The sequence below is a fragment of the Dermochelys coriacea genome, chromosome 3, assembly GCF_009764565.3.
Source record: "Dermochelys coriacea isolate rDerCor1 chromosome 3, rDerCor1.pri.v4, whole genome shotgun sequence".
NCBI lineage: Eukaryota > Metazoa > Chordata > Testudines > Dermochelyidae > Dermochelys > Dermochelys coriacea.
Window position 1 is genome coordinate 62,140,763 of NC_050070.1, and position 20,873 is coordinate 62,161,635.

At 42.7% G+C, this 20,873-nt stretch overlaps 1 protein-coding gene across 5 annotated transcripts in view; it reads right to left on the reverse strand.

Moving 5' to 3' along the window:
* LOC119853819 (pleckstrin homology domain interacting protein) overlaps positions 1-20,873 on the reverse strand; it is a 311,916-nt gene that overhangs the window by 43,190 nt on the left and 247,853 nt on the right. For all 5 annotated transcript variants that reach the window (XM_038397319.2, XM_038397318.2, XM_043510549.1 and 2 more), the window contains 4 exons: positions 16,212-16,323; positions 15,916-15,977; positions 11,233-11,388; positions 8,058-8,178 (listed from right to left, as the gene is read on the reverse strand). In XM_038397319.2, coding sequence (XP_038253247.1) covers positions 8,058-8,178; positions 11,233-11,388; positions 15,916-15,977; positions 16,212-16,323 — 451 coding nt within the window. The remainder of the gene's footprint in view (positions 1-8,057; positions 8,179-11,232; positions 11,389-15,915; positions 15,978-16,211; positions 16,324-20,873) is intronic.

The window sequence follows — 20,873 nt, forward strand, 5'->3', positions numbered from 1 at the left end:
GTTCGTTCTGGCTTACCCAGGGTGAAGGTCTGGTGGTCCTCTCATGTACTGGTTGATGACAAGAACCTCTAGTATCTCCTCCGGACTCTGGGACTCAGTTCGTAACCACTTTTGTGCAAGATGGATGAGGTCATATAATTGGGACTGTGGCGTTTTGTTTTCCTGGTACCTCCACTCATGATATCGCTGGGCCTGCACCGTGATCGCTACCCCAGATCTGGCTAGGAGCTCTGCTTTCAGCTGGGGAAGTCTGCCACAGCCTCTTCAGGCAAATCATAGTAGGCCTTCTGGGCCTCCCCACACAGGAATGGGGCGAGGATGCGAGACCCGCTGATCTCGAGGCCAGGCCTCCCATAGGGCTGTCCTTCAAAGGCCAGGAGATATGCCTCTATCATCATCCTCCCCCGTCATTTTCTGCAGGCAATTGCTGGCCCATATGATCCGCATACCATCATGGCTGTGGTTCATCTCCATAAGGGCCTTCACTTGATTTACCAGTTCCCGCAACATAGCACGGTCTTGAGCGGCCTGGTCCATCAGCAGGTGATTAGTCTCTTGCTGCAGCGCACTGCCTCCTGTTGGTCACCTGCCTGGACACGGATAGCCTCCTGCTGGACAGCCGTGGCTTGTACCAGTGCCTGCACTACCTCCTCCATTGTGGTGGCGGGGGAACCCTCTCTTTTAAAAAAAAAAAATAGTAACACCCTCCTTCCGCCGTGCTGTGCACACCAAATCCCACCCCTGACACCATTGTGCCAAAGTTCCTCCTCTACCTTGGTGGGTCTTCTACTTATTGGCGGGTTTACTCACCTCGGAGATTCACGGCAGCCCTCAGTTTGGCTGTTTTTGTGAACCAACAGTACAGGTCAACTCCTCCTGTGTCTGATCAGGAGTTGGGCGGTTTAGGGGGAACCCGGGCCCCCCCTCCGCTCTTGGTTCCAGCCCAGGGCCTGTGGAATACAGCTGTCTAGAGTGCCTCCTCGAACAGCTGTGCGACAGCTACAACTCCCTGGGCAACTTCCCCATAGCCTCCTCCCAACATCTTCTTTATTTTCACCACAGGACCTTCCTCTGGTGTCCGATAATGCTTGTACTCCTCAGTTCTCCAGCTGTACGCCTTCTCACTCTCAGCTCCTAGTGCCTCTTGCTCCCAGCTCCTCACACGCGCACCACAAACTGAAGTGAGCTCCTTTTTAAACCCAGGTGCCCTGATTTGCCTGCCTTAATTGTTTCTAGAAAGTTCTGATTGTTCTGGAACCTTCCCTGTTACCTTACCGAGGAAAAAGGGACCTACTTAATCTGGGGCTAATATATCTGCCTTCTATCACTCTCCTGTAGCCATCTGGCCCGACCCTGTCACAGTTATTAGTATCGAAGGGCAGATCTTGGATGGCACTCTGCACCTCTCTAGGGAAACCTGAGGATCACAAACACGAGTCTCTCCTAATGACAATGGCCGTAACCATGCCCTTCAATGTGGTATTTGCTGAGTCCACTACAGACTGGAGGGAAGTTTTGGTCACCCATTTGCCCGCATCCACTAAGGCCTGGAAATGGGCTCTATCCTCCTCAGAGAGCTTGTCCTTAAACTCTAGAAATCTAGTATAATTGATCAAACCATATTTGTCCAAGAGGATCTGATAATTAGAGATCCTGAACTGGAGGGAGGCAGAAGGTCGAGTCTCATGTGTCCCTTATCAGGAGTAGCAGCATTTGGATGCTGTTGCGTAGACTGCTCAGTAGCCACCTCACCACCAGGGAATTTGGCGAAGGGTGAGAGAACTGGAACTCTCTCCCTTGGATGGGACAAAATAGCGCTTCTCAGCCCTCTTAGGAGTGGGAGCATAAGAAGCAGGAGTGTGCTAAACTACCTTTGCTGGGTCCATGACAGCCTCGTTGATGAGAAGGGCCACTCTACTGGGACCAGAGGGCTGCAGTGTGATTAGTAAGCTTTGCGGGGACTCCTGAATTTCCTCCAGCTAGATTTGTATCTCTGCTGCCACCTTGTGCATGAGATTTTGGTATTGTTTAAACTCACCTGGTGAAGACAGAGAAGATAGAGTGACCAATTCATCCGGTGATGATGCCGAGATTGCTCCCAGAACCGTTGGATCTGGCTCACCTTCCTTCTCTGAATACTCATATGGGGTTGGTTGCATGTGGCCAGGCGATAGCAAGCAGGACTCAAGCACTGATCCTGGGTGTCTGAGGTAGGGCTCCCACAGTCCACAATATTGCCAGTAAGATGGATCCACCAGCAGAGGGGGACCCCACAGCATAGGGTACCATGTGTCCCTTGGCCAATTGTGTTGGATTGGAGGTTGGAATCCTGACCTTCTAGGGCTTCTGTCCACGGTCGCCTCTCTTCAGTGCCTCAGAGGCTCCTGGGTGCCTCCAACTCATCGGAAGAGAAGGCTGGATCCCTGATTACCCATGGGACCGACAGTACCAATGGCTATGCTTCAAGGCCGGCAGGTGGAATAGGGAAATAACTGTCTCCTTGTGACAGACTCCTCCTCCAGTGTAACCATGTACTGGAATATAGATGGACCCGATAGGAATGGTGAATGCAGAGAGGGGAGAGCAAAAATGTCTTCTGGGGAGACATACATCTCTGACTGTCTGGGAATATGAGAGTCCAGTGGTTGAGCTGGAGCCTCTCTGGTCACCCTGGCTGTCGGCTCTCTCTGAGGCTGCATTGCTGTTGGTACCGAAGTAGATGGAAGCACCAGGAGCTGTCTGTCTCACGTATTCACCACTGGAGCTGGTGTCAGAACTGTTGGATCTGTATCCTCGCACACCTCCTTATCTTGTCAAGAAGATTTAAGCAGGTATAAGACTTTCGCACTCGTGTGCACTGGCTCTCCCAACTCTGATGAGGTTGGGGAGGGATCCCTTCTTTTTGGGATAGACTTAGACACCAATGACTTGGCCTTATGTCTATGAGAGTGTCCTTTACTATCCTGTGAAGCCTTCTCTTTCGGCTTAGGAGACTTAGCCTCTGTTCCCGAGCTTGTTCTTGGAGAAGTGCTGCTCACTTGTTGTGGCTGATGTACGGGTGGGGGTCTGCAGCCCCGACTGGATTGGGGCTTCATTATCTTCTCCATGAGATGTTTTTTGAGTCTCAGTTCCCAACCCTCAGGAGTTCTAGGGGGAAAAGAGCAACAGATGCTGCAGTTGGAGAAATGTGAGCCTCACCCAGGCAACAGAGATAGCATTGATGTTTGTTGCTCATAGAAAAGGAGAGAGGGCAGGAAACACACTTTTTGAACCCTGGGATCGTAAGCATAACCCCAGACTTCTCAACGGAAAACTACTAAAAACCAACTAACTACAAACAATTCTTACAGGAATAACATAGCAAAAAGAAGCTGAGGACACTGCAGATTCTGACTCAGGGCATGCTGCAGTCTGAACTGGAGAAGCATTTGCCCATACAGCCCTATATGCCCTCGATTCAGATCATGAGAAGAGCTACAGTGCAAGTGCACGCCAATGGACACTGATTGCAAAAAATTCTGGACTTAAGTACATGGTGTGCATGCATATCTATGTGTGGAATACACATTGGGAACATCACTCAAAGAAAAAAATCTTGTTACCCTTTCAGGGTTTGCCAACACCATGGACAAATCTAGTAAAAATAGGATTTACTTAACAATATATATACAGTGATGATGTACCAGTGTTGGTATCAGGGTACTAGAGAGACAGGATGGGTGAGGTAATATGTGGAGGTTGCTGACCTATAACTGGAGGTTCTTCAAGTGTGTGGTCCCTATCTATATTTCAACATGGGGATGTACATGTGCACCATGCACCTGAGTCTGAAAATATTTCTTAGCACTGTCCGTTTACCCACATGTGTATCTGTGTCCCCTCTTTCTCCCTTCTGAGGGTATAATAGGTAGTGTGGGTCCACGCATCTCCAGTATCCCTGTTACCATTTTAGAATGTAGTCCAAAGCAGAGGGGATGGAGGGCAGGTAGTGGAATACAGATAAGGACTGCACATCTCGAAGAACCTCCAATTACAGGTAAGTAACCTCCTCCTTTGCTTCGAGAGATGGTCCCTATGTGTATTCCACACATGGGTGATTTGCAAGCAGCCATCAGTGTGGATGTGGGTGCGAGGATGCTAATGGAAACGTTGTCCTCAGAACAGCCTGGCCAGCTGCTGCATCTGTAGCTGCTGCTTGTGCGATGGCATAGTGTGTTGTGAAGGTGTGGACGGAGCACCCGGTGGCTGTACGACAGAAGTCTTGCCAGGACACATCTGCTAGTGAGGCCGATGTGGTGACCTGTGCTCACGTAGACTCTATCAAGTGTGGGTACACCAGACTGGTTGTAGCATTCTTGGATACACCCCGAGACTCATTTGGAGATTCGTTAGAAAGAGAAGGCTTGACCCTTCGACCGTTCGGCAATGGCCATGCAGAGCTTCGGCAATGTGCGAAAGGATTGAGTCCTGTGAAGGTAGAAAGCCAATGCATGATAGACATTGAGGGAGTGTAGGACCCTGTCAGTGTGGGAGGTGTGCGGTTTGGGTAGAAAATAGGTAGATTGATGCACTGGTTCAGGTGGAATGCCTACACGATCTTTGGGAAAATTTTGCATGGAGACCCTGGGACACCTTGTCCTTTTGGAATGTGGTGTAAGGGGGATTTGCCGTCATAGCTGCCAGCTCATTGACCCGCCTGGCTGAAGTTATGGCTACCAGGAATGTCACTTTCATTGAGAGGTGGGAGAGAGAGCATGTTGGCAACAGTTTAAAGGATGGTTTTGTGAAAGCGGGAGGATGAGATTAAGATCCTATATGGGTGTGGGCTTCAGTACTGGTGGGAAGGTATTGAGTAAACCCTTCATGAAGCGGACGGTGGTGGGGTGAGTAAAGACCAAGGTGCTGTCAACAGGGGGAAGAAAGGTACTGATTGATGCTAGGGGCACCCATTCAGAGTTGAGGGCTGTGTCGGACATTTTGAGGGTGAGAAGGTAGTTCAGGACAACTGGTATAAATACTGTGTTCAGTTAGTGATGGTGAGCCCATAGCATGAAGCATCTCTATTTCAGTCGGTAGAATGCCCTGGTGGATTCTCTCCTACTTTGAGTAAGGATTCGCCACACCGGGGTGGAGCATGCCCGGTCTACCCTTGACACCCATCCAAATACCAGGCCATGAGGTGAAGAGGATTCAGTTTGGTATCCACAAGTCTCCCCCGATCTTATGTGAGTAGATCTGAGAGTGTGCGAAGGCAGATCCGTGTGTGGGTGGAGAGTCAAATGAGGTCCATGAACCAGAACTGCTGAGGCTACGAGTAGTACTGTGACTCTGTCTCGGCAAATCTTGCATAGCACTTGCGGAAGAAAGGGAATGGGAGGGAAGGCATAGAGAAGGTCTCCGCTCCAGGGGAGGAGGAGAGCATCACCATGCAAGTCCTCCCCTATTGCCCCTCTGGAACAATAGAGGGGCAGTTTCCTGTTCTCAGACGTGGTAGAGAGGTTCCATTAAAGGGTGCTCCAGAGCTTGTAGTAGTACTGTAGTGTGGTGATGTGTAGCTCTCACTCGTGATTGATGTAAAGTGCCTAGCTGAGTTAGTCGGCCTGGGAGTTCTAGATGCCTGGGAGGTACATGGCTTGAAGAATTACGTGGTGTTTGATGCACCAGTTCCAGAGGCGTACGGACTTGGAGCTGAGGGAGAGAGACTTGGTATCGCTCTGCTTGTTGACATACACAACTGCTGTGATGTTGTTGGGAAGGAGTTGAATGTGGAGGGATTGGACAAGTGAGAGATGGGCCTGACATACAAAATGGACTGCCAGAGCTCTAGCACGTTTATGTTCATTCTGGCCTCCCTTGGCATCCAGGGACCCTGGGTTGTGTGGTGGTCCAGGTGGGCTCCCCAACCTGTAAGGGAGGCATCTGTCGTGATGGTGATCTGTGGTATGAGAATGGCGAAGGGGCTGCTGCTTAAGACCTTGGAAGGATCGATCCATCATGCGAGGGAAGATAGCGTGGACTGGGGAAGGACAACTCTGGTCTGCATATGGTCCATGCTGGGTTTGTAGATGGAAAGAAGCCACACCTGAAGCCAACATATGTGGAGATGTGCATTAGGTGTCGCATAGGTCTAGGCAGCCATAGGGCTGAGGGGAGAGAGACAGCAGTGGACTGTGGTGCAGAGTCTGCGATACAGGTCCGTGATGATGGATGTCAGTGTTGCGAAGCAGTCTGCTGGGAGGAAAGCCCTGGCTGCAATGCAGTTGAGATGCACGCCGATAAAGTGCATTCTCTGTGTAGGTGTCAGCACCAACTTCTCCTTGTTGATGCACATACCCAGAGACATCAGCAGCGTGCAAGGGCAAGTCACAGAGGTGACTTCCTGCTGTGAGAGACCCAAGAGGAGCCAGTCATCGAGAAGAACTACACCATGTATCCGAGGCAGTGCATTTGGGCAACCCTCCCTAGAGGAAGGAGAGAGAAACAAAACAAAGCCTCTCAACCACTAAACTAATCTAATCTAATTTAATTTAATTTACGAACTAAACTGAACTAAACTAGCAATTAGGAAAAATTCTTTTAGCTGAGGCACACTTGAGGCAGACACGCTCAGGGTCTGTCTCAGACCAAGGCAGTTGAGAAGGAACTGAGGGTGGTTCTCTTGCACAGACGTATATAGCCTTGATGTCGGTATGGGACCCATGTGCAGGCCGAATGGACACTGCTATCGAAGGTTTCTGATCAAAAGCACATGGGGTGCACATGCACCTGAAGTGGAGCATCTATAGGGACATTACTTGAAGAACCACCAAATCTTCGGTTTGCATAAAATTCCTTGGGCAGATAAATATTGTCTTATGATTAATACTATTTTTAAAAATTAGACCTACGTCTTGGAACATATTATCTTAGAACAGAACAGTATATGTGTATTTGGCAATTTTAATAAATAATTTCTAATTTCGGAATACCATTTCAGTAAACTTTCCAGTAAAAATACCCAGAGAAAGAGAGAAATGGGCTGGGGGTGGAAGCAAGAGAGAGAAAAAGTAAATATCCGTGCTCAAAAGCCTCTGATGTCCATTTTCTCTGACAATGAAGAAAAACAGTTTTATATGAGAATTACATCCTAGTAATGTATGAGTATGCAAGGAGCACTACATATTAATCTTCAGATGCAGCCCAAGTAGCAAAACAACATGCCATATGCACGGGGGAGGGGATAAATTCTCAAAGCAAATATCTTCTGTAAATCAAGAGAAGGAGTCTTCCACAAAGTATTTTAATAGAACAATTACTTCATCTCAGATAATTAAATACTGAATATTAAAGACAATTTGCCGAATACAGCAGTCATTTAGGGAAAGAGATAAAAACTGTGCAAGCAAATTAAAACAAAATTCAAAAAACTGTCTGCAACTACAATGAAATGGTGACCTAATTCAATAAGACTTTTATAAAGGGACAAACTGCCAAGCCAACAGTTTCTCTTAAATGCTCAAATAAATTTGTTAGTCTCTAAGGTGCCACAAGTACTCCTTTCTTTTTGTGAATACAGACTAATACGGCTGCTACTCTGAAACCTGTCTTAAAAGTATGAGTTATGTGCAGACTCTTACCTTAAACTGCTAATAAATACATTAAAATGCTGTGAGGGATAGTCTGCCTATTTTTTCAATTTATCATTTTAAACAGTAAACTAAATATTTTCAGTCAATTTGTTTAATTTTAAAAGCATAAATGCAATTACTTTGATTTGAAAATTACTTTATAGACATATACCCTGATCCTGCAGTTGGATTCACACACACGGAGCCAACTGTAGCACTAGGCACTTGAACAATGCATATTCTAAAATTCACATCCAAGAAAAACAGCTAGTCAATCCCTACTTTAACATTTTATAAAAGGAAAACCTAGATGAAGGATAGATGCATGGTGAGACAGATGGACATAGTCTACCTATTTCAATCTCTTTGTTAGACATTATCCCATAAAAAGACAATCAAAAAGGTTTATCTGGCACTTCTTTATAGAAGTAACAGAGACTTGGATCTAACCTGTAAAATCTGCTTTCCAGTCTTTGTTTAATGGTACTGAGATCTGTGGGATATGCCACAACAGTGCAATACATTGGATAAGCTTGGAGATCCACAGGTGCCACAAATGCAGAAGCAATATCTAAATACAAATGAAAATTCAATGTTATATCACATAAAACCAGCACTTTAATAGTCTGTTTCAGATCTTTTTTATTTTCAACACCCCTCCCCAACCACATACCCCTTGAAGCTTAGAATACAAATAGTAAGTGACAGAAACAAACAAGAAAAGCCAAAATTACATATTTTAAAATATTAGTGAAACTTTATACACACACATGTGCTGTAGCACATGCCATAAGCATGATTACTGTAGTGATTAATCAGAGCCATCCCTCTGGGCATGAAAGACTGCACTCTGAGAAGCATGTTGTGTGCATTCAAAATATAAAGAGAATTACTTTTTGCTACAGATACAAATCTGTAAGTTATATTATTCAAAATATGCAATTCCAAGATATTAATTGGTGCACTTCTGACTCATTCTGCTTTGGAAAAATATCAATTAATTAATTAATCTTTACATTACCACAGCAGTTCTCAACTGGGGGTCCGTGAGCCCTTTCAGGGAGGGCATGGAGCTCCACAGCTAAAAGCTGGTGCCCCAAGCCCCAGTGCTGAAGCCGGGAGCGGCGTGAGGTTAAAGCTGCCCCCCGCTTCCCCAGTCAGGAGTGTCGCAGGGCTGAAGCCAGCGGCCGCCCCCTAAGCCAGGAGCAGTGGGGGGGTGAAGCATTTTTATAGCATGTTGAGGGGGGGCTTTGGCAACAAAAAGGTTGAGAACCCCTGCATTATCACTCCTTCATCTTCAAAGTTCTCCAATTTTAATGTGCAAAGCAATTCTTTAGACTGTTACTATAAAAGCTGTAGTTCCTGCCCAGAGGAATTTACAAGAAATTTAGGACAAAGACAAATATGATACAAGCAGAAAAACAATATGCCAGAAGATAAGGGAATTCAAACAAGTGAAGGCTTCATAGGCTTTATTTTTCTTTCCCTCCACTTATCCAACTGGACTTATGGTTCTTACAATACCTGATTTTATAGGAGAAGGAATGAAAAACATTAGTACAAACATTTTAAACTCTAAAATATATTTAAAATATATTTTTAAAAACAAGAATTGACAAAAATTAGTTGCTAGATGAATTGATCTTCTAAGAAAAAGGGAAACAGAATGCTCTATTGTAGTTAAAAATCTACTCTTAAGATTGCTACAGTAAATTGAATCTTTATACAAAACAAGCAACAATAGTAGTAGTTAAAAAAACAAAACCTCACACAGACTATGGAAAGAACCAGCTAAGATAATTTAAATATACCATTACTCTTATTATGGAGGCACGGTAGTGGAAACATTAATTACAACCTCATACTTCCTCCAGAAGCACATAACATACTACACATATCACTGCTGGTATCTGCTAACTCCTTTTGTAATTAATGTTTTACATTATTCTGAAAGAGGGAGATTAATGAGTTATGTGTAGTGTGTTTCCTTATTTGTTGGGGGCAGAAGGTAGTTTCTTGTGAAGATGCAGTGTGTCCCAATCAAAGAAAACATGCTGTATAAGCATTCAGGTACCACCAAGGTGTCCCACAACTTCACATTTCCTTGTTTTTTTGCATTAGGGGGATGTCACACTTAACAAATCTTAATCCCTGTTAAACCAAATTTTTGTTTATAATAGTTCACACATTTGTTTAAGTACCATACAGACACACAAAAATTAATTATGCACATTTCAACAGCCATCTTATCACAAGACACCTAAAGTTATTCAATATATGCATCAATGATTTTTGCATACCTTTGACTATGTTAATGACAGAATTAGTGATGTGTATGTAGAAAGAATTTATAATGTTGCACTTTTCAGAAACTGCCAATATAGATCAGCAATTGTCCCCACAAGTAGTAAACTCATAGTGAACCATTTGCTAACCAATACATTACACATCTGTTCTCCTCACAACCCAAAGAAAAGAAAAATGATGGCTGGAGTACACAGCAGATTAGTTAGAAAAAATCCCAAGTACAGCTATTTATCATAACATTTTCTAGGAAAACAAAACAAATACATACTTTTGCTATCTGTTCAAAATGAAGTTACAGCTTTTGTATTCAACATAGGGGCCTCCATTTTCAACACTAGCAAGTGATTTTGGGTGCTCAGTTTGAGATATCATGAACAGGCCTTGATTTTCAAAGGGCAAGTGTTCAGTACTTTCTGAAAATCAAGCTCTTCAAGGTCTTTCAAGTTAAATGTTCAAAAATTGAAACACTCAAAATCACTAGTCACCTTTGAAAGTTTGGGTCAGACTATATATTAAAGGCACTATGCAGATATGTCATGTTGTGAACAAAATATTCTCTTTTTTTTAATAAGGTAATAATTCAAGTAGAAAAGGTTCAGAAAAGGGCAACTAAAATGATTAGGGGTTTGGGATGTGCCCCATACGAGGAGAGATTAAAGAGGCTAGGACTTTTCAGCTTGGAAAAGAGGAGACTAAAGGGGGATATGATAGAGATATATAAAATCATGAGTGGTGTGGGAAAGTGAATAAGGAAAAGTTATTTACTTGTTCCCATAATATAAGAACTGGGGGCCACCAAATGAAATTAATGGGTAGCAGGTTTAAAACAAATAAAAGGAAGTTCTTCTTCACTCAGTGCACAGTCAACCTGTGGAACTCCTTGCCTGAGGAGGTTGTGAAGGCTAGGACTATAACAGGGTTTAAAAGAGAACTGGATAAATACATTGAGATTAAGTCCATTAATGGCTATTAGCCAGGATGGGTAAGGAATGGTGTCCCTAGTCTCTGTTTGTCAGAGGGTGGAGATGGATGGCAGGAGAGAGATAACTAGATCATTACCTGTTAAGTTTACTCCTTCTGGGGCATCTGGCATTGGCCACTGTCAGTAGATAGGATACTGGGCTGGATGGACCTTTGGTCTGACCCAGTATGGCCATTCTTATGTAAGTAGTGATTTTATGACTATTGTAGTTGATCAATGACAGCATTTACTAATTTTGTGAATTGTGGTGTTCTCATAAAAATGCACATCATCCCTTCCGAAAAAGTTAGCTTGCATGCTGAATGTTTCCTAAATTATTCAATCACAAATGTTTACCTAGAGTCATGAGCTGGTTTATCCCTGCAATAATTCTGTCACATTCCTCATCTCGGGTTCTGGAACCCCATTCTCCATCCAGAGGTTTGTAGATCAATGTTCGGCATTCAACATCAGTTAAAGGAACACTAGTTCCCAGCTCTTCAGGAAACACAGCTGAAATATGCCATAAAAAAAGACCCAGATGATCACTGCAAAATATTCATCTGTTTATATTTCAAGACAAACATACTTCTATTAAAAACACAGAACAATTAATATAGGCAGTATATACAATAACATTGTTTTACTGAATAGAAGTGTAAGATGTTTAGTTCTTTGTGCAAAAAACAACAATGCTTTGATACTGTTCTGGGGTCTTACATGCTTCATGTATTATTGTTACCAGCTAACAAATGTGTTTCCACAATGCAGATTGCTGGATCCTGCCAGAATTTTGTGGATTTTCTATTTACTAGACTTGCAGACTTACAGTCAGTTTGTGGGAGAATGTATTTTTGCAATAAACAAGGGTAGTTCTGTAGCATGTGAAATTTTTAAAATAAATTGATAATTTAACTATGCTCTGGGAACTGTAGTGGTGCTTTATAGGTTTTCAGATAGAGTTTATAGATATTGATTTTAACCTATATAGCTCTTGAGACCTGCCTATTTTGAAAACTGCCTTTCTCCTTCTTCCATTGCTATGGTAAGTGGATGTTCTTGAACTGGAACCCCTGTGACACAGAAGAGAAGCTACCATCAGGGCATTCTCTTGAGGGCATTCAACTTTGGAATTAATACCCTGATTTGATCAAAATTAGCCAGAATCTGTTGATTTTCAGGGCACACTGCAAGATCCATCTTTTTATCCAGACTTTTGGGGAGGGAAAATGCAATAAGGGTAAGTATTTGTAGGTGTAGCAAGGAATTCTTGGGATGTTTGGGTTTATGGTTGGGTGGATATCTTAAATTTTGGTAAAAACAACGAGAAGTCCTTGTAGCAACTTAGAGACTAACAAATGTATTTGGGCATAAGCTTTCGTGGGCTAAAACCCACTTCATCAGATGCATGGAGTGGAAAATACAGTTGCAGGTATATTTATACATAGTACATAAAAAGATGGGAGTTGCCTTACCAGGTCGGGGGTCAGTCTAATGAGACAATTTAATTATCAGTAGAATAACAAGGGAGGAAAAATCACTTTTGTAGTGGTAATGAGGGTGGCCCATTTCAAACAGTTGACAAAAAGGTGTGAGAAACAGTGGGCGGAAATTAGTATGGTAAAACTAGGTTTTGTACTGACTCATCCACTTCCAGTCTTTATTCAGGCCTAATTTGATGGTGTCCAGTTTGCAAATCAATTCCAGTTCTGCAGTTTCACACTGGAGTCTGTCTTTGAAGTTTTTTTGTTGAAGAATTGCCACTTTTCACTTTCTTAATTGGCCAGGGAGGTTGAAGTGTTCTCCTAATAGTTTTTGAATGTTGTAATTCCTGATATCAGATTTGTGTCCATTTATTCTTTTGCATAGAGACTGTCCGGTTTGGCCAATGTCAGAGAGTTGTCTAGCAGCAGAGTTGTCATACGAACGAGAGGCTGCTAGACACCTCTCTGACACCATATTCTACAGGCCACTACCCTCTGACCCCACTGAGGATTACCAAAAGAAACTACACCATCTGCTCAAGAAACTCCCTGAAGATGCACAGGAACAAATCTACACTGACACACCCCTAGAGCCCTGACCAGGGGTATTCTATCTGCTACCCAAAATCCATAAACCTGGGAATCCTGGACATCCCATCATCTCAGGCACTGACACCCTGACAGCAGGACTGTCTGGCTATGTAGACTCTCTCCTTAGGCCCTATGCTACCAGCACTCCCAGCTATCTTCGAGACACCAATGACTTCCTTAGGAAACTACAATCCTTTGGTCATCTTCCCGAAAACACCATCCTAGCCCTATGGATGTAGAAGCCCTCTACACCAACATTCCACACAAAGATGGACTACAAGCTGTCAGGAACAGTGTCCCCGATAACGTCACGGAAAACCTGGTGGCTGAACTTTGTGACTTTGTCCTCACCCACAACTATTTCAGATTTTGGGGACAATTTATACCTTCAAGTCAGCGGGACTTCTACGGGTACCCGCATGGCCCCACAATATACCAACATTTTTATGGCTGACTTAGAACAACGCTTCCTCCACTCTCATCCCCTAATGCCCCTACTCTACTTGCGCTGCATTGATGACATCTTCATCATCTGGACCCATGGGAAGGAGGCCCTTGAGAAATTCCACCTGGATTTCAACAATTTCCACTCCACCATCAACCTCAGCCTGGACCAGTCCACACAGGAGATCCGCTTTCTCGACACTACAGTGCTAATAAGCGATGGTCACAACCACCACCCTGTACCAAAAACTTACTGACCACTATACTTACCTACATGCCTCCAGCTTTCATCCAGACCACATCACACGATCCATTGTCTACAGCCAAGCTCTAAGATACAACTGCATTTGCTCCAATTCCTCAGATAGAGACAAACACCTACAAGATCTCTATCAAGCATTCTTAAAACTACAATAGTTCTTAAAACAACAAAAGTTCTTAAGCCTACAATAGCCACCTGGTGAAGTTAAGAAACAGACTGACAGAGCCAGAAGGGTACCCAGAAGTCACCTACTACAAGACAGGCCCAGCAAAGAAAGTAACAGAATGCCACTAGCCATTACCTACAGCCCCCAACTAAAACCTCTCCAGCTCATCATCAAGGATCTACAACCTATCCTGAAGGACGATCCCTTACTCTCACAGACCTTGGGAGACAGGCCAGTCCTTGCTTACAAGCAGCCCCCCAATCTGAAGCAAATACTCACCAGCAACCACACACCACACAACAGAACCACCAACCCAGGAACCTATCCTTGCAACAAAGCCCGTTGACAACTCTGTCCACATATCTATTCAGGGGACACCATCATAGGGCCTAATCACATCAGTCACACCATCAGGGGCTCATTCACCTGCACATCTACCAATGTGATATGTAACATCATGTGCCAGCAATGCCCCTCTGTACAATGGCCAAACTGGACAGACTCTACGCAAAATAATAAATGGACACAAATCTGACATCAGGAATTACAACATTCAAAAACTAGTGGGAGAACACTTCAACCTCCCTGGTCACTCAATAAACTTAAAAGTGGCAATTCTTCAACAAAAAAACTTCAAAAACAGACTCCAATGTGAAACTGCAGAACTGGAATTGATTTGCAAACTGGACACCATCAAATTAGGCCTGAATAAAGACTGGGAGTGGATGAGTCAGTACAAAACCTAGTTTTACCATACTAATTTCCACCCACTGTTTCTCACACCTTCTTGTCAACTGTTTGAAATGGGCCACCCTCATCACAACTACAAAAGTGATTTTTCCTCCCTTGGTATTCTACTGATAATTAAATTGTCTCATTAGACTGACCCCCGACCTGGTAAGGCAACTCCCATCTTTTCATGTACTATGTATAAATATACCTGCAACTGTATTTCCACTCCATGCATCTGATGAAGAGGGTTTTAGCCCACAAAAGCTTATGCCCAAATACATTTGTTAATCTCTAAGGTGCCACAAGAACTCCTTGTTGTTTTTGCTTATACAGTCTAACACAGCTACCACTCTGAAACCTGTTACATTTCAGTGTTAGAGATGCTGCAGGTTTTATCTTGTGTGTTGCTGCACTTTTAATGATTTCTAAGAGGTAGGAAGAGCCTGGGAAAGGTACTTTATTCTTTAAAACCAAATAATGAGAAAACGAATAAACATATTGAAATAATAAATAATTGTAACAGAATATGTACAGTAGGCTGAACTGAATCATAGTTCTACTTTGAGAGAGAAAGAAAAAACAAATAGTTTATGGATAGCAAAGCAAAGTCATCAATACATTTCCCAGAAAAATATTCCAACTATATTCAGTTTTTAACTAATTTAAAAAAAAAGCCAACTCAGAGTGCAGTAGTCCAGTAGTGTGTGGATGGACAGAAGAAATAATGCTAGTGGGCCCACCGGAGAGCATGCACTTCACAATTCCTACCTTGGATAGCTGGACCAGAGAGGGAATAAGTTCCCTTTGCCAATTTGCCCCCAAACACTTTGTGTGAATAGAATTAGTGAGTGCATTGCAGGGACAAAAGGTCTCTCTAGCATGCAACTTCCACTGAACCTAGAGGGGAAGCAGGTTCATCTGTTCCTTCTAGCTTGCATGTGGGCCAGGCGAAATGCCATCTGTTGAATTCTTGAGTGATTTTGTTCTGTTTCCACAGGAAGAATAATACCAAAACATTACTTTCCTGCCTGGAAAACAGGGAAGTTACAGAATCTTATGAATTTCCAGTGAGCCTACTCATTAGCAAACTCTTAGGCTTTTTTCCATTAATGATGTTGACATGATTATATATCCAGTTACTCCATTCACAGGTCATGCTCATTTTAATAGATGTGTATATGTAATTTGGTGATTTAAGCATGAATTTATATTGCAATTGTTTTTATGATTCTTATTTGTTTCTTTTTTTCTGGCATTTTACAGAGAAACATACTTGGTAACTTTAATTTTTAAAAACTATTTGCATAAGATAGGCTTTCTATATTTATGAATCAAGATAACACATCTACACACTTACGCACCATTATTTGGTATGAGCTCCATATCCCAAGGACTCATCTTCTCAGTGTCACCATTATCCCAGCTTAAAGAAAAAATTAACCAAGTTTAAATTATAGTAATTAGTACTGTTTAAACAGTAAAAATGTATTACTCTTATATGTAATGTTTATTTTATTACATAATGAACACACTTTATAATAAGTTTTATTATTGCAATTAAAGGAACCAAATCACCTAAATCAGTGCTTGCTATTCAAGATTAAAATTTACATTAAAATGATTTATTAAAAGCCGAAGTAAAGACAAATTTGCTAACCAGACATTGTAGCACTGAAATAAACTGTCAGGATATTCAGGCTGTAGAGGTTCCTGGCTTTCAATTGTTCCAAACCACCAGGCATCATCTATTACTGACCTGAAACGATCACCTGGACAATACAAAACAATCTCATTAATAAAAAGTACTTTGCTGTCATAGTCTTAATCTTTTACCAATTTCTACACTACATTTGTCTAATCTTCATGGTAGTCATTCTTTGGAGATGTCTTTGTCAATGGACAAATATAAAGAGTATTCAGCTTGATACATCCTTAAAACAACACTAAAAGGCACAATTTAGAAAGAACTTATATTAAGTTGTGTAGGATATCAGAAAAAATATAGGTAATGAGCATATAAAAATCAGCAATCAGTATAATTTACATGTATATTAGAACATGTTGCAACATTTTTCAAGCTTATAGCAGTGGAAGACAGTTTAATTTTTTAATATCTTTAATTCTAATATATATAAAACTCACATATGTAATACATATTGTTCTCAATAGGATTTCTTGCTTTAGAAGGTTCTTATGTTTCTTCCTCTCACGTACAAACTTCCTCAAAGTCCAGCAAACAATAAACTTTGTATACTAACCCCTCTCTCTTCTCTGAGAGCTTCTGTGTATTCCCACTTGCGAGGAGACTAGCAAGCAGTCTACCCAGTGGAAGGCAGAAGTTCTTAATAAAATATGGATTGTAGCACAGTTTTCCCAAATTGACTATCAGAGGACAATGATGATTCCAAAGAGTAGTGCTTGATGAAAGTTTAGACTGAACTTCAAGTGGCTGCTATACAAATCTTCATTATGGGTACCTGCCTAAAACATGCCACAAAAGCTTCACTGGACCTGGTGGAATGGGTTTTAGCCCAGGAAGTCCTAACACCCTGGCTAAATTGTAGCAAAACTCAATCAATACATGCCCTAATCCAGAGTGAATGAAAATGGGGCCATGGACTGATCAAAGGGAAGTACTTTGTACTGGTAATGTCTCTGTCCCATACAGAACTTAAGGTAGTTGCAATGTGTCAACCTAATGGCTGCATGGAAATAGGTGTCCTTTAAGTCGAGAGCCATGTGTGAAGAACATGGAGTTGATCTGTGGCTAATTTGTGGCTAATGTATCCTGACTGGTGAGACGTTATTTGATTAAAATATTACTATATAGATATTGTTGCAACCACTACTATATATTTGCAACTAAATTTGTACAATGTGGCATGTAAAATGTTTATGAAAAGGTTATGATTTGCTGGTTATGATTATACTATTTGTATGCAGGTATTATTTTTGTATTTGAAGTTATGAGTATTGGCTTTATACCTGGATTTTAAATGTTTGCTTTTGCTGTAACAACCAGAAGGTAGCTAGCCAGCACATCTTGGAGTTACTATTTAAATTAAGTGCCCATCAAAAGAACATTTGACTGACAATGGACCATGGGAGATGCCTATTTACACTTAATGGAATTTTATGCTGTGACTAGGCGAAATGCATGGACATGTGATTTGCCCATATAACTCCAAACTTGTTGCTGTAATTTTCCACAGTAGGAACAATGGGATTCCCTCAACATGGCAGAAGCTATAAAAGGCCCTGGAAACACCTCTATTTTGCCTCTGTCCTCCTCAAACCTCTGGAGCATTCTAACCAAGGGACTGAGGTCCTTCCAATGATTTGGAAGCAGCCAGAGACGTGACATAAGCCAGTAGTTTATTCTATCGCTGCTACAAGCCTGAACCAAGAACTTTGCATATATTGTATGTATTTGATTCCTTTAACCAATTTTAACTCTTACCTTTCTTTCTATCTTTCTCTCTTTCTATGAATAAACCTTTAGATTTTAGATACTAAAGGATTGGCATCAGTGTGATTTTTGGGTAAAAGCTAAGTTATATATTGACGTGGCTGTGTGGCTGGGCCTTTGGAATCAGAAAAATCTTTTATTTGATAAGACTGGTTGTAAAGAACCACTCACCTTTAAATCCAGTATTTTTGGTGGTGACATAAGAACTGGAATGTCCAAGAAAACTGCTTTTATGACTTCTTGTTAGCCAGTGTGGTGAAAAAGAAGTTTACTTTTTGTTTCTGGTTAGGTATATCTCATGGAAAAATAACCACCAGTTTTGGGCTGTGTTTGCCCTATTTCTCAGTAGTTTGGCCTAAGTTTGGCATCCTCAGTTGTGGCCCACTAAGGCATGATTACAACTGGTTATTGTGTTGTTTACTTTATGCCTACCTAAGATAATTCTCTAGCAGATTTGTTAGGATATAAACCCAGAAAAGGGATGGACACTGATAGTCATATCTCCCAGCAAACACCGGACGGGCTAAAACACAATGCAGAACCAACCACTTTGAAGTCTCTCTCTGATCCCCAGTTGAGGAGTCTAAACTGGTTTAATCACACTCAAAAGACAAAGGACTTTGGACGGATTTAAAAACAGACACTCCCGAAGAAGAGAAACTAAGGTGAAGCCAGTTTCCAGAGGCCAGAGTGTCTAGGACTGTAGTGATGCATATAGATCTGTTACTGTGTTAAAAGACTTTTTCTTTTATGTTATGCTTTGTTCCTGCTGTTAAGATTAAGCAACACTTTGTTTAGAAAAGGCTGTCTGGTGACCACTGCTAATCACTGGCCACAACTCCCAAAGGGAAGATTGCAGGCATTGAACTCCATTAGGCCTGTTGTGAAATCATGGTTGGTACACAGGGTGCGGGAGCCCAGAAATGCAATCTAAGAGGGAGAATCACAATATTCCACCAGAAGAGAGGTGAAGGTGTAGGGACTGACCCCTGATGGGGTGCACTCATAACACCTCCTGAAGGATCAGAGGTGTTATGTACCAGTCGCCTTGTAATAGGGTAAGATTACTCCCAACATGAACACCCTGTATTCTTAAGATATTATGGTATTTGTTTAGCCTTCTGAGGTCCAGATCAGGTCTGAGACCATCCACCTTCTTGGGAATGTGAAAGTACAGAAAACGGAAGTACTTTCTCTAAGGCTCCTTTTGTGATAAGGGAATCCTCTTCTTCCAGAAGTACTTTTTTGTGAGAAGGATCTCTGTAGAGAGAGAGGTGTGTGTGTGTGTGTGTGTGTGTGTGATGGGACACTCATCATGGTTGGTCCCAGCACCCAGTGACTGGAAATAACTATGCAGCAGGCATTGGGGGAGGAGGGAAAGAAAGAAAGAAAAACCAAAAGTTATAAAAATTGTACAATTTGGGCTAGCTCGGTCATTCTCAGCCCCACGGCCTGTGGGCCATTTGCTCCCTAATCAGCACACAGCTGTGGTCCATGTGACATCCCCAGGGCTGTAATTAGGGTGGGGCAGGAAGGGATCTGCCCTGGGTGCAGAACTGGCGGGAGGGTGCAAAAATGGGGCAGTGCAGGATCAGGCCCAGCTGCATCAGGAAGCCAGAATACTCAATGACCCCCACCCTGCAGGATCATGAGTCTAGGGACTCAGGTTGCAGCAGGATCCCTGGAGGCACTAGGACTGCAGTGGCAGGAGAGCTGCATGGCTGAGCTACGTGCAGCTGAGGTAGGAGATCAGCAAGGGTGTGTGTGTGCAGGGAGCTAGGGCGTGTGCAGGTGCTGGGGGGGACAGTCCCAGGGGGGTTGGGTGATGAGGGACATTCCCTGGCTGGGGAGGGGCAGTCTGGAGAGGGGCTAGGAGGCAGTCCCCTGGGTGGGGGGACTGGGTGCATGGGGGACAGTCCCTGGCTGGGGGGACAACTCACATTGGGCAGGACTCCCCAGGCAGGCTCCACAGCCACGCTCTCTGGGCGCTCAGCCCAGCCACGCTGCCAGCAGCAGCGCAGAAATGAGGGTGGCAATACATCATGCCATACCACCCTTATAGTAAATGAATTAATGTTAACAGTTAATGTTTTGCCTTATTTTGCTAATTTAAAATGCTCTTGGCAGACATTTGCCAGTGCTGAAATGGAAGATAGTACATTGATTTGAATCATATTGCTGTCATATGGTAAATACACTGAGAACCACTGGGCTAGCTAAATCCAATGGGGCTAGGAAAAAACACATACAACTGAGAGTTCCTTCTGCTCGCTGTGTCAACGGTGAAGGAAACTGAAATGATAGGGGAAAGAGGGTGCACTTCCTTTATGTAATCTCGAACACTCAACATTCAACACTATAAGGTGTGTTCACATCCCCCAAATGACTCCTCTATGAAGAGAGTCCCCCAAGCTTGCTGCCAGGGAGTGCCATCTCACAACTCAGAACAGAAGCCCGCAAAGAAGGAAAGATCAGGAATAGCCCTTTTTCATGCTTTAAAAACCAAACCAAACCGAACAAGTATTAGATTTTGTCTTCCCTATTTTTACTGGAGGATTCCTTAAAACACTAGTAGAACTATGACATCACAAGAGACTGAAACCTGAGCAATTGAGGCAGGATGGGACTTTTTGCTATATACTTTTAAAAAGTCTGATTTTCTTAAAATACCTATTTAATTCAAACTTCTAACAAAAGTTCTCTTTGTGAAAGTCAACATTTCAATTGAGAGAAGAGAGCTCTAGCTTAGTTCTTTAGTCCTACAAAGGGTCCTTGAGCAAGTAAGGGAAGACAAGATGTAATATTCATGATATATATAAGATAAAAGGAAAACGTTATGTTCCTTTGCAG